This window comes from Gallinula chloropus (assembly GCF_964237585.1).
Source record: "Gallinula chloropus genome assembly, chromosome: 3".
Classification (NCBI taxonomy): Eukaryota; Metazoa; Chordata; class Aves; order Gruiformes; family Rallidae; genus Gallinula; species Gallinula chloropus.
In genome coordinates this window covers 89,179,493-89,192,235 of record NC_140087.1, presented here as the reverse complement: position 1 = coordinate 89,192,235, position 12,743 = coordinate 89,179,493, and the positions used below count along the sequence as shown (strand labels likewise).

At 40.7% G+C, this 12,743-nt stretch overlaps 1 protein-coding gene across 1 annotated transcript in view; it reads right to left on the bottom strand.

Annotated features, from left to right (window-relative positions):
- Positions 1-5,240: 5,240 nt before the first annotated feature.
- IMPG1 (interphotoreceptor matrix proteoglycan 1) overlaps positions 5,241-12,743 on the bottom strand; it is a gene marked incomplete at both ends in the record, with an annotated part of 57,193 nt that continues 49,690 nt past the window's right edge. Inside the window, 3 exons of the mRNA XM_084261633.1 lie at positions 5,241-5,280; positions 8,069-8,279; positions 12,297-12,516. Coding sequence (XP_084117759.1) covers positions 5,241-5,280; positions 8,069-8,279; positions 12,297-12,516 — 471 coding nt within the window. The remainder of the gene's footprint in view (positions 5,281-8,068; positions 8,280-12,296; positions 12,517-12,743) is intronic.

Sequence of the window (12,743 nt, the reverse complement as noted above, 5' to 3'; positions counted from 1 at the left end):
CTAATGTGTTGTGTCTTATTGTGAGATTAAATACGGATTCTATTCCCCATGAAATTTTCAAGTAAATAGTTTTATTATATTTTATTGAAATACAAAAGGCTTACATCCAGCAAGTATATTTGGTAATTAATAGTTGAGAGTGATAAATACAGTCATGAATAGTCATTATTAAAATACACATATTAAAATTACTTACTCTTTAATCTGACTAGCAGTAACTGGTATGAATTGAAATACACTAAACACATACAAAAATACTTTTGTAATGGAAAAAGATTGAACGCTTTTAGCGTTCTTCATGCATTCTTAACTTACGTGAGCAGTAGTGAAAAGCTAACATCCCTACTTGCAGGGACAGCTTCCAGTGCCCTGCAAGAAGGAGTCTTGAAGTAGAGCTTTTTTCCAAAGTGTTACTGTGTAAAACCACATCTTAGGTTTCTTTTTTTTAGTTTTTTTTATTTTTAGTTTCCCTAGTACCATAAGTAAAAATGCTATTTCAGCTGTAGAAACTCAGACCACCTTGTGTTCTCGGTGCGTTGCCTTCATGTGTACACGGTCACCGGGTTTTGGTGCTTTTGCAGGCAAACCTGTTTGTGCAGTTAATGGTTTGGAATTCGTAAACAGTTCTTCTGAGCATAGGTACATAATAAGGTAAACTGAAGTTCCTCCTGTGCTGTGGTACACACCTGATGGTGGGCAGCAAAAGGAATTGCCACTAAAATCAGCTACTGTCCTGAATCATAGAATCATAGAATCATAGACGTGGAAGTTTCACATCTGGATGCTGAGCTGCTGGCACGGTCTTGTGCTCAGTAGCAGCTCAGTTTGAGTGCCAGGTACAACTCCTGGTATGCACCGAGCAGTGGAACAGTGCCTGGGCATTACACAGCACTGGTGCAGCATGTAAGTACATGCATGTACTCAAGGAAAACATGTTCAAGGTAACGTAATGCTCACACATGAAGCAGGATCACAATGGACCCATAGCGCATAAATCACTTAAGCCTATAAAATACCTAATGGCCGCCCATTGTCCACTTGTATTTCTTCTGCAAGAACTAATGGTAGAATCTCAGAATTATTTCTGTCTGTACAGGCTTCAAACTGTGCGTGCAGCCCTGCCACCTACGTGCTACCAAGAGGGTGCTTGTGAATAAATCTCGTGTTCTGAAAACCCAAAACGGCTGGGATTGTGGCTCAGCAAAATGTTTGAGGTCTTAGGTTAAGACAGTCTACCTGTCTCCAGAGATGCAGTGTGTATGTACATATGTACATGTAATGTCTTCATGAACAGAAAAATAGGAACCTGATGTTCATAGAAACCATTAGGGGAAAAAAAAAAACCCAACCCCAGCTTCAATGTGATTTGCAATGTGAGTGCTGTAGGGAGACAATGAAGAAACTCCCAAACACTTTCAACACGGCCTTTGGTCAATGACAGCTCTGGTGTTTGCCACTCACACCAGCGCTTGGAAGGAGGGTTCATAAAAGGGGATGGAAACGCGAGAGCTTCATCAGCCTTTCTACCAGGGTGGCTGTGACGTACAAGATCAAATAGTCACTTTCCCAGCAAAACCTGTTGCTGTAAATAACAATACAGTTAGAGGAGTGAGTACTAGATGCTTTATGCATTCATCTTAAGGTTGGTGACTTTCTACTAGGCAAATTTTAGACATGTTCAAATAATTAGTCATGTCTTTCTTCAATAAAAGCATTTGTTTAACGTGCTGATTTCAGAGCTAAAATATTACAGCTTTAGGGATACTTGGATTTTTTTCATATGCATAGTCAACCTGAAGTCCAGTCTTGAATGGTGCAGACATTCTTTTTTGAATACCTGTAAGAGAAAGTCTCATAAAACATTTGAAAAGCATTTCTGTAATTGAAAATGTATTATTTATCTCCTGCTAATAGCCAGGATCTCACTACATTCAGTTGAGATGATCTCTGGCTAACTCTACGGAGAATTGAGTTAATTATTTTTTTCATGCTAAGTCATTGAGCTCAGAGTAAGATTATTCTTTTTCCTCCCTGGTATAAGAATACTGTGCTTCTGTATGAAATAACAAACAGGTGCTACCAATACCACTGTCATCATCATCTGAAGAGCATATTTTTGACTCTGCTGCAGAGGAACTTGCACCTGTTGGTTGGGAAGGTTCACAGTTAGAGCAGACCTGGGATAAAACTGTCTTTGCGACATTCAGTTTCTATACATTGTTTTTAGTGTAAAAGTGGCAACTGTGCTGCTCAAACTTCTCAAGTCATAAAACCAGGAGCGTGTTACGCTTGAGCTGAGAGCACAGCCCTGCCCTGCGGGTCGTCTTTCCCTGCAAATCTGGTAATGAACTGATCTCGTCTCAGAGGGAAGCTCCAGCAGGCTAATTTGTTTTGCTGTAATCATAGAATCCATAGAATCATAGGGGTTGGAAGGGACCTCGAGAGATCATCGGGTCCAACCCCCCTGCCAAAGCAGCTCCCTAGGACATATCACTCAGATAGGCGTCCAGACGGGTCTTGAATATCTCCAGTGAAGGAGACTCCAAGTGCCGTGTGCTTGGTGCTCCCACTGATGTCATGAGGACGAAACAAATTGCAGTAATTGTTCACAGATTCACAGAACTGTAGGGGTAGGAAGTGACTTCCAGAGATTGAGTCCAACCCCCCCTGCCAAAGCAGGTTCCCTAGGACAGGTCGCACAGATAGGCGTCCAGACGGGTCAGGATTATCTCCAGAGAAGGAGACTCCACCACCTCCCTGGGCAGCCTGTCCCAGGGCTCTGTCACCCTCACTGTGAAAAAGTTCTTCCACATGTTGGTGTGGAACTTCCTGTGCTCCAACTTGCAGCCATTGCCCCTTGTCCTGTCTCCACAGATCACTGAAAAGGGGCTGGCCATTCCCCCTGTGTCCCACACTTAAGATATTTATAAACATTATTCAGATTCCCTCTCCATCTTCTTTTCTCTGAACAGCCCCAGTTCACTCAGCCTTTCCTTGCAGGGGAGATGCTCCAGGCCCTTAATCATCTTCATAGCCCTCCGCTGGATTCTTTACTGGAAATCCCTGTCTTATTTACACCAGGGAACCCAGAACTGGACACAATACTCCAAGTGGTTCCTGACCAGGGCAGAGTAGAGGGGGAGGATGACCTCCTTTGACCTGCTGGCTCCACTCCTTTTAATGCACCCCAATTTTTTTTCTCACCTCAAATATAATTTCAGTCTTTATTGGTGGCTGAGAGTCAGTTTCTCAGAAGATCATGCTACGTCTCAGTTACAGCTTTTGCTGAGCAGAGAGTAACGTATTTTACTTACTTCTTAAGGGAAAACTATAATGACTTTTAGCTTTCGTCTGAATTATATCACATGAAGTGGTCTTTATCCTTGCTGATTAGATTCAGCATTACAACAAACATTGTTCTACTATCCTATTATTTGGTGCTTTTTTCCCCAAACCTTCTGGGCTATTTTGAGTCAGATGTGTCTGAATCCTGTCTGGTTTTATCTGAGTTTCTTAAAACTGATTTTCTGCAGTATCTGTCGCAGTCTGGTTCTGTAAGCTTTTTGTTTTAGCTTCTGGTGGCATTTTAGCCTTGTTTTCCTATATGCCTTTATAAATACGGAGCTGTACTTACTGCAGATAACATGTCCTACAACGCTCTCACTGTCATCACTGCACATTGCAAAACAGAAATTAAAGACTGGAATTTTCAGCTTGGCCTAAGAATCCTAGTTCTCCTCCTCCTGAAAATTCAGCTCACGTGCCATATTCTGTTTTAAAAACCTTAGGAGTTTTCCAGATTGTGACAGGGAAGCGATGCTCTTGGTGTCAGCTAGCAAAAGCTGTGCTATACACATGCTCCGTCATCATTTTTCAAATCATTACAAACATATTCAACGTAAGGGCTCTGATATAAACACTCATTTTGAACTTAAGTAATACCAAAAAAACAGCCAAAGCCACCTAATTTCTATTTAAAAGAGGAAAAAAATGTAATCCATTTTGTGGTTTCTTCACTTCTCACTAGATTAATTTCCTTAAGTAAGTCTGGAGAAGAGCTCTGTCAATATACTTTTCACAATTCAAACAGAGCCCAGGTGAAAGAGGCCTGGTTTTCTCCCACGGATGTGCCATTTTATTCCTTCCATAAAATATTTAATGCTTCTGTAATTTTAAATAGTTCAGCTGCTACGAAAGCTTATTGGTCTACAATGACCCACAGGCACATTTTGTTGAAGATGGGTGTAAAATACTACATGCAGACACCCGTACTCTTGTTTTTATTAGCAGCAAAGCCCACCCTTGTCAGCTCATCCTGTCACTGCTACCTGGAGTACTTGAAGTTTGGGTAGGAATCCTCTTGTTTGATGAAGATCAGTGAAAATCACAAAATTTTCACGGAATTTTAGGGACTGGAAGGGACCTCCAGAGATCGAGTCCAACCCCCAAAATAAGTCTTTGTAGTATGTTTACTTGTTATGTAGGTAACAACATGCTGGCTCAAGCCAAAGGTGTGTTTAGTCTGGTATCATGTTTTCCACAGTATGTATCCAGTATGCCAAGGCAATCCTGTCCTGATACTCCTACTCCTCTTGGTAGTAACAGCTGCTAAGAGCTATTGTGGAATGTTTTTTGTTATTAACTGGGCTGTGATTTAAAAAAAAAAAAAAGAATTAAAAAAGTGGCAAAGTGTAAGCTTTTTGGCTATCTTTCAAGAGAGCATAGTCAGATGCACTGGAATTAAGGGGCAGTATGGCAACTTTAGAGTATTTTTTTTCCTCTCTTTTTTTTCTGTCTCTCTTTTTTTTCACCCAAAGACACAAGAGGTTTCAAGTCAAAAAACTTGAAAGAATCTTTGAGATATAAGTGGTATTCTGCTCCAATCAGAATTCCTACTTCTTTATAGTGCTGAAACAAGCACAAGCAATTTTTAAACTATCTGTGTTGCTTTTTTTTTCTATTTTGGGTATTCCTTCTTCATGTGTGTTTCGGGGACTGCTGTGTTAGCAAGTGGGCATAACAGAACAGAACTCTGTGGTGTAAAACCATTTCAGAAGGGATTGCGGTTGTCATATCCGCCACCCAAAGAAAAAGGAGCTTTCCTTTGTATGGAATTAGTACAAAGAGGCTTCCTGGGAACACTGGCAAACAGGAAACTCAATAGAAATTTAAAGACGTTGAAAATACTTACAAACCTTGGTTTTGGTCTGGCTGATGCTGGAAATGAAGATTTTTGGAGACTAACTTGTCAGTCTTGGCTTTGTAAACTGGTCTGGGGACCTACAATGGTTTAAAAAAGAAACCAAAACATTAGATTAACTATTTCACTAAATCACAAAAAGCACTCAGATAGGATGGCCCACGGAAGCCTTGCGAGAGGGCAGAAAGAAAAGTACTTCTACTCTCCTGTTACAAAACCTAGGCAGCAGGAAATGTGGAAAGCAAATAAAACGATTAGTGTTTTTAGTTCTGAAGTTGCCGAGTGAGAGATTAGAATCAGATTTGATTTAGTTGTGGGGTTAATTCCTGAAGATGGACCTGTTACTTGAGGTGGGGCTGTTTGTTGAAGGGTAAGGAAAGGATTTCCATGCATTTTACCTCCACGCTGAATTGTGTTTTCAGGTTCATGTAATGCGTCGTGACCAATGATCTCGGAGGAACCGACACAAGCACTTACACTACAGGCCGTGGGAGAAAAGCTAGTTATGGATTCGTCATGTTCAAAAGCAGGATTAATCCTTACAGCGTTTGCTGAATTGCAGTTGTTGAGAGTAGGACTTCTACAATGCAGAACATTTTTGTTTAGGTAAGATTTTTAAATCGTAAAAGGACAAAAAAATGGGAGTATTTTGAAATGTGAGGGAAAAGATCATGAGCAGCTTACTGCAAATTAGAGTTTCTTTGGCTTTTCCTTCTTAACTTAATAATTAAAATGATGAAAAGAAAAACGAGGCTTAGTGAGCCAAGAACAAGAGGTTTGAAAATGAAGGGTTGTATGGGTTCTGGAGCAAATTTTTCACAGCGGTGTCCTTGGTAAAGCTCGTGTCTACGTACAGGGCATCTAAATAGGGAGAGGAAGAGAAAAACACACAGAACTTGTAGGCAGAAAATGCAGAGTACCTCAAATGAAAGCAAAGGAAAATTGGCAATTAAATATCACCACAGTATTCCCAATACAATTGTTAAGTGTTGGTATGAAATACTGTGATTGATAATGGAGGTTATAATAAAATATTCTCACATGTGTGAGAGAGTGTTAAAAAGATATGAAGTGTTCTTTGCAAAACTATAAATTTTAAGGAATTCAGGTATTTGGATCATCTCTGCCAAATTTTTAGCTCCACAGCTGAAGCTGAAATAACTTTTGAGCTACTACAAGTAGCTCCCTTTAACTCAGGGGGGCAGACTGACATATTTTATATGACAATACACAATGGTTCCTGTGAGAATGATAGAATGGTTTGGGTGGGAAGGAACCTCTAGTTCCGACCCCCTGCCATGGGCAGGGACACCCTCCACTAGACCAGGTTGCCCAGAGCCCCATCCAACCTGACCTGAACGCTGCCAGAGAGGGAGCAGCCTCAGCTTCTCTGGGTAGCCTGTGCCAGTGGCTCAACACCCTTACAGGGAAGAATTTCTTCCTTATGTCTAATCTAAATCTCCCTTCAGTTTACGGCCATTACCCTTTGTAAACAGGAATAACTACTGTGGCTCTGAGTAAATTCACAAGCAAAACATGTACTTGACTAAAGTAAACGGATATGCACGCTGTTGTTCTGAGACTGGTGGTAAGTTTGTAACTTGCTAAATTCACAGAAAGCTTCATGTATTATTTTTAATACATTTACCATTGGTAAAATGGTGGTTCAGTTATTACCATACCCCAAGTCAGGGCTTTTCTGAAATAGAAAGGTGTTCTTTTCCTTAGTGTGCTGGTCTTGGAGGAGTAGGCCCTACCCTCTCCTACTTCAGTAGAATTTTGTTGAGGAGACCTCTGTAACTCACAGGCCAATTTAGCAGAAAACACTGCAGCTGCACTACTGTGACTCAAGAATTTAGGAATTTAGCAGGAACTGTGTCGATTTAATATAATCTCCTATTATTACTTCTGTGACACCCACTGTAGAAAATGAATTCTGGCAGTTGTGTTGTTACAGTGAAAATTGTACCATTAGCCTAGTAAAGTTAAGAAACAATAAACAAGCGCAAGAATTGTAACTTGTCTCTTGCTTATACACATGGCTGGACAACAACTGTGTGCCAGTCTGGTGCCCAGCGTTTCACATGATGCTCTGGATAATCTAGTCTTACAATGAGATGGCACTTTTAAAAGGGAATTAATGTGATCACAAGTACTGCAGACGTTTTCAGTATTGGCTTAGCAGCATTTCATGTAAAAATCCCTGTGGAATGTGTTTGCAGTTTTGTGGAGCTGCTGATCTTCAAGTCTTTCCCAGAAAGCTCTGAAGACAACCTCAGCCTTCATGTGTTTTATTGGGTGGTGTGGAATCAGCATAGAATCATGAAATGGTTAGAGCTGGAAGGGACCTTAAAGATCATCAATTTCCAAGCCCCCTGCCATGGGCAAGGACACCTCTCACCAGAGTAGAACACTAGAATAGTGTGTCATAGGTGCACTGATAATATAGATTTCCTTTTTAATACATCTTAGAAAAATGTCATTTCTTAAAACACTGCTGTGTAATCAATAGCAAAACTGTGAACATGTTATTCCACTTTCCCAGTAGGTGTTTGGAAATCTGAAAAGAATGCATGGTGGCGCTCGCCAGCTCTGCCAGCGATGCTGAATTTCTAATACATTTCTAAAGCATCTCTCAAAAATAACTAGATCATGATGTTCTGTGTGTACTCAGAGGCAGAAATGGATTTGTCTGTGGTGAGACTCTGTGTACTGAAGAAGGGTATTGCAATGTAGCTTGAAGCGTCTGAATGTTTACACTGTTGAAAAGTATATGCTCTTGCTTGAAAAGTATGTACCCTGCTTGTTCCTGGGATAGATATATCGGGGGTCTGTTATCAGAATTCATGTTAAGCACCATTTATTTACCTGCAGACAGCTCCTCTTCCTGGAACTAACTCACACTTCCCACCATTGATGCAAAGATGGGGTTCCAGCTCGCACAGGCTCCGGCAAGGTAACCCATCTTGGCTCGCGTACCCAGGTTTACAGAGGCAGTCAGCTTCTTTCGTCCCCTCGTTTCTTATGCATTCAGAAAACTCATCACATGCCATGAATTTGCATGGGTCTGCCTGATCAGCTGGAAAGGATTGGTAAATCATTAATGAATGCACTACCACAGTGTAACTCATCAGGCTTCGTGGCAGCCAGATGAAAAAAACCCAAGACATTTACTGGACTGACACTTGCCTGTGTTAATAGGAGGATATAGTCTAGCATCCTTCTTTGTGAGGAAGGCACAGCAAGTGTGCAAGATTGTATTTGCTTGCACGTTTGTTTACCCCGTCATTGTTAAGCTGCAACTTCATATTCATCTCACTGACAAGGATTTTCACATGTGGATGTTTTTATTGGTAAGTGCTAGTGTTACACTCATGGATACTAAACTTCAGACTTACATATGTGTAAGAGATAGATAGTTTTGACTATAATCATCTCAAGGACATAATTTAGGACAAGATGGGAGGGAGTTAAATTATCATAGAATCATAGAATGGCTTTGATTGGACAAGACCTTCAAGATTACTGAATATTGCACGGCGCCATGAGGACTGCAGCCTAGGAATGCTGGCACTGTCTAGAGGAAATAATTGTTTGCAGAGCCTTTTCAGAAGTGATGTGTTAACACTGGGAAAACTCAGGGTTTTTTTTTCTTAAAAATATTTGTAAGGGATGGTCCTGTGAGATGAAGGGGAAATGAGGCTGCTGATGTTCACAGGAAAGCTTAAATCAGAGACAGCTTAGTGACCTGACTTCACCTGTCACAAAGCCTCCATCTACTTTCCCATTCTTTGCTTACTAGAAATGAAAAAAAAGAAAAGACCCAAAAGGAGCAGTTTTGACCCATTGCCCAGCCCAGCTGCATGCTGATGGTGAAGTCTCATGAAGGCAGTTTCCTGCATACTGTGGGGTAAAGCTGTGGGGTAAAGCTGTTGGACAAGAAAGAAGCAGATCAGAAGATACAACTTCTGTTCTTGCTGGCAGACAGTTTCAGTAAGACTTGTGAATCCAGAAAGGCAAAAAAAAAAAAAAAAAAAAAAAGAAAATCCCCCAAAACGTACAAAGGCAAGAGAGGGAAGTGAGAACAGGTGTACAGATTGGAGCTGGGCTAAGCAGGACAGTGGGTCCTGAGTGACTGGACCGTCTGGTCCAAAGAAATCAAAATCACCCAATTCATTAGTGTGGTAGAAAGCTGGCCTTTTTTAGTAATGTGGGCTTAAAATTTCTTATGAAGAAAAATCTGTAGTTTAAAAAAAATAAAAATTGTACTGGATATTGCATCTAGTAACTATAGGTACTACCTGGGATGGGAATTTTCTTCCAGAGGCACTTTGTGGACCTAGATGTTTCATGATACTGATTTCAATTAAAAATGAGCATTACAATTTTATACTAGTACTGATAACCATAGAATCACAGACTGATTTGGGTTTGGAAAGGATCTGAAAGATCAGCTAGCTCCACCCCACTGCCATGGACAGGGATACCCTCCCCTAGACCAGGTTGCCCAAAGCCCCATCCAACCTGGCCTTGAACACTGCCAGGGAGGGGGCAGCCACAGCTTCTCTGTGCAGCCTATGCCAGTGCCTCAGCAACCTCACAGGCAAGAGTTTCTTCCTAATAGCTAATCTTAATCTCCCCTCCTTCGTCTTAAAGCCATTACCTCTTGTCCTATCACTACAAGACCTTGTAAACAATTTCCCTTTATACTAGTGGAAAGAAGAGTTGGTGCTGCTAGTAAGGAAGCACAGGCTCTGCCCAATCCTTACGTACTACAAGAAAGACATCAAGGCCCTGGAGAAGGGCAACAAAGCTGGTGAAGGGTGTGGAACACAAGTTTTATGAGGAGCAGCTGAGAGAACTGGGACTATTTAGTCTGGAGAAGAGGAGGCTCAGGGGAAACCTTACTGCTCTCTACAATTATCTGAAAGGACGTTGTGTTGAGCTGGGGGGTCAGCCTCTTCTTGCAGATGACTAGTGATAGTACAAGAGGGAATGGCTGCAAGTTGTGCCAGGGGAGGTTCAGGTTGGAAATTAAGAGAGATTTCTTCTCAGAAAGAACGGTCAGGCATTGGAATGGATTGCCCAGGGAGGTGGTGGAGTCACCACCCCTCGGGGTGTTTAAGGAAAGGTTGGATGAGGTAATTAGGGACATGGTTTACTGAGCAATATAGGTGGAAGGGGGACAGTTGGACTAGATGATCTTGGAGGGCTTTTCCAACCTTAACGATTCTCTGATTACCTGGGGTTGCGTGCTGCAGAAGCTGAAAGGTCTCAGCACATTTCTCTTTGACAAGTTTGGCATGAGTATTTCATTGGGTTAGAGGGTCATATTTTGTGATTAATGTGCCTCCCATACTTTGTCATATTTTCTGTGTTTTCACTTCGTTTAGATTAAAAAAAAAAAGGAAAAAAGAAAAAAGAAAAAAAGAAGCATTCAGTGTTATTCTTTACGGTGTGATTTATGACCAATGCACTCAGCTCTTTGTAGCTTTTGAGCCTTGATACTATTCCGGACTGTCAGTTCTCATGAGGGTTTCAATGTGGCATGACGTTACTACCACTAGATGGCTCTTACTTTCACAATAAGTAGGAATTTGCTTAAAATACCTTAATGTACTGGGCAGGTCGGGTGTGGGGTTTTGCGTGGGTTTGTGGGGTTTTTTGGGGTTGGGGTTTTTTTGTTGTTTGTTTTTTTGTTGTCTGGTTTTGTTTCGGTTCCCCCCCCCCGAAGTGAAAAGACAGAGTGGCTTTGAAACACCTGCATGGGAATATACTGGTTTTCTAAGCATGATTTCCTCTATTTTGACATTTTACTACTGTTCCTAATCCTTGAAAGAGCAGTTCTCTTAGCAGACTCATTGGGATATAGTTTTCTTGAATGAATGTTGAAATACCACGTCAGTGAAGCAGCTGATAAGGACGAAGAGGAAAGATTAGAAAAGTTTTGGTTTATTTTAGCATTTTGGTTAGCAAGTTTGGTTGTTTTAGCATTTTAGCAACTTTCCCACTTTTATTATTTTTTATTATAATGAAGTTGAAATTTTACTATTGAAGCACAGAGAACGTGTGGTAGCCCAAAATTCACTGTTCCTAGTGAACTCCTTTATTACTTTATTCACCTAAACATCAGTTTATCACAGCAGTGACAAATACAGTGATTTTTGCTAACTTTCTTGCCCATAGACTACCCAGTCTCTTAGTGGCCACAAATAAAATGAAAACAGCTTAGAAATGGCCTCTATGAATTGTGAATGGGTTCTTTTTGGGGTTTTTTGTTACGGAGCTGTCAGGCATCTGTATGTAAAAATACACCTTAACCAAAACTGCTAAAGCACCTGCGTGTTAAGCTATCAGTATCATTCTTCTCCATGCCAATGAAATTAAATTCAGCCAGAAAATAATTACCAGAGCCTGAAAATAGATTGAAGCTTCAATTTTATAAGGCAATATAATTTTCAAAAACTTTCAGCTTCCAACATTACACAGCATCCAGATGTGTTGTTACTAACTTCCTACTGTTTTTCACAAGCTACTGACTTATTTGAAAGGTGTTAAATCAGGAGAGACTTTGCAATTAGAAACCTATGAAATGCTCTGGTCAGTGAGTATCTGCAGAATCCAATTATTCTTTGAAATTATCTCCTGTCTTGAACTCTGTTGCCCTTTAAAAATGGATTTAATGATGCTCTGAACTGTGGTTGGGTTAATACCTCGCAAAAATCACCAGAAATTATATATTGAACATAGTTGCAAGATTTGGATAAGTAACTCCTGCAAACTGCATATGAGTACACTGTACCTGTCTTCACTCAGTCTTTATTCTAGAGAGCTTTTACTTCCATACACTTGGCTCTGAAAAGCAGCTGGTGCACGTACACAAACCATCTCCTCCACCCAGAACTTCATTATCATATGAAGATCTTGCTGCAGATAGTTTTACAAAGTTTTGGATTTTCTTATCACTGCTGCTCACCGGGAGGCTATTGCTAATATCATTGTTCCCAAAGCTGTAATGCTTCTGAAGCTGTACCAATCTAAGAAAGATTATCTGCTTGGTTTTGGTTTTGTACATAGGTTATTAATTCGGTCTTACCTGGCTCAATATCCAGGGAATAACTGTCAATCTCCAGGTTGAGGCGTTGAGCTGCAGCATCGCAAAAATCTTCCAAAACGCAGTGTACCGCCTCCGTGATATTGTATGGCACTGTCCTGGCAAATTTCATCTTGCTGTTCACAATCACACTTCCATTCCTGAAGTTAAGTATTTCCAGGTGCTTAAATCCTGTCAGGTTGGACTGAAGGTATGGAAGCAGCTGCAAAGCAGAAAATTTGCCTTTATTTTGACTTGCTGTCAATGTCTGTCTGCTATCAATTTTTCTTACAGTCACTTTTCATTATCAAGTATGCACATCCCACACTTATTTCTCTGAATTTAATGTAATCACTAAGCTCCTCCACCAAAATCACCTTTCTATTTAGCTCTATCTTCTTCTGGACCTTTGCATCTTTCTCAATAATACATTGAGAAGGACGAGCAGCA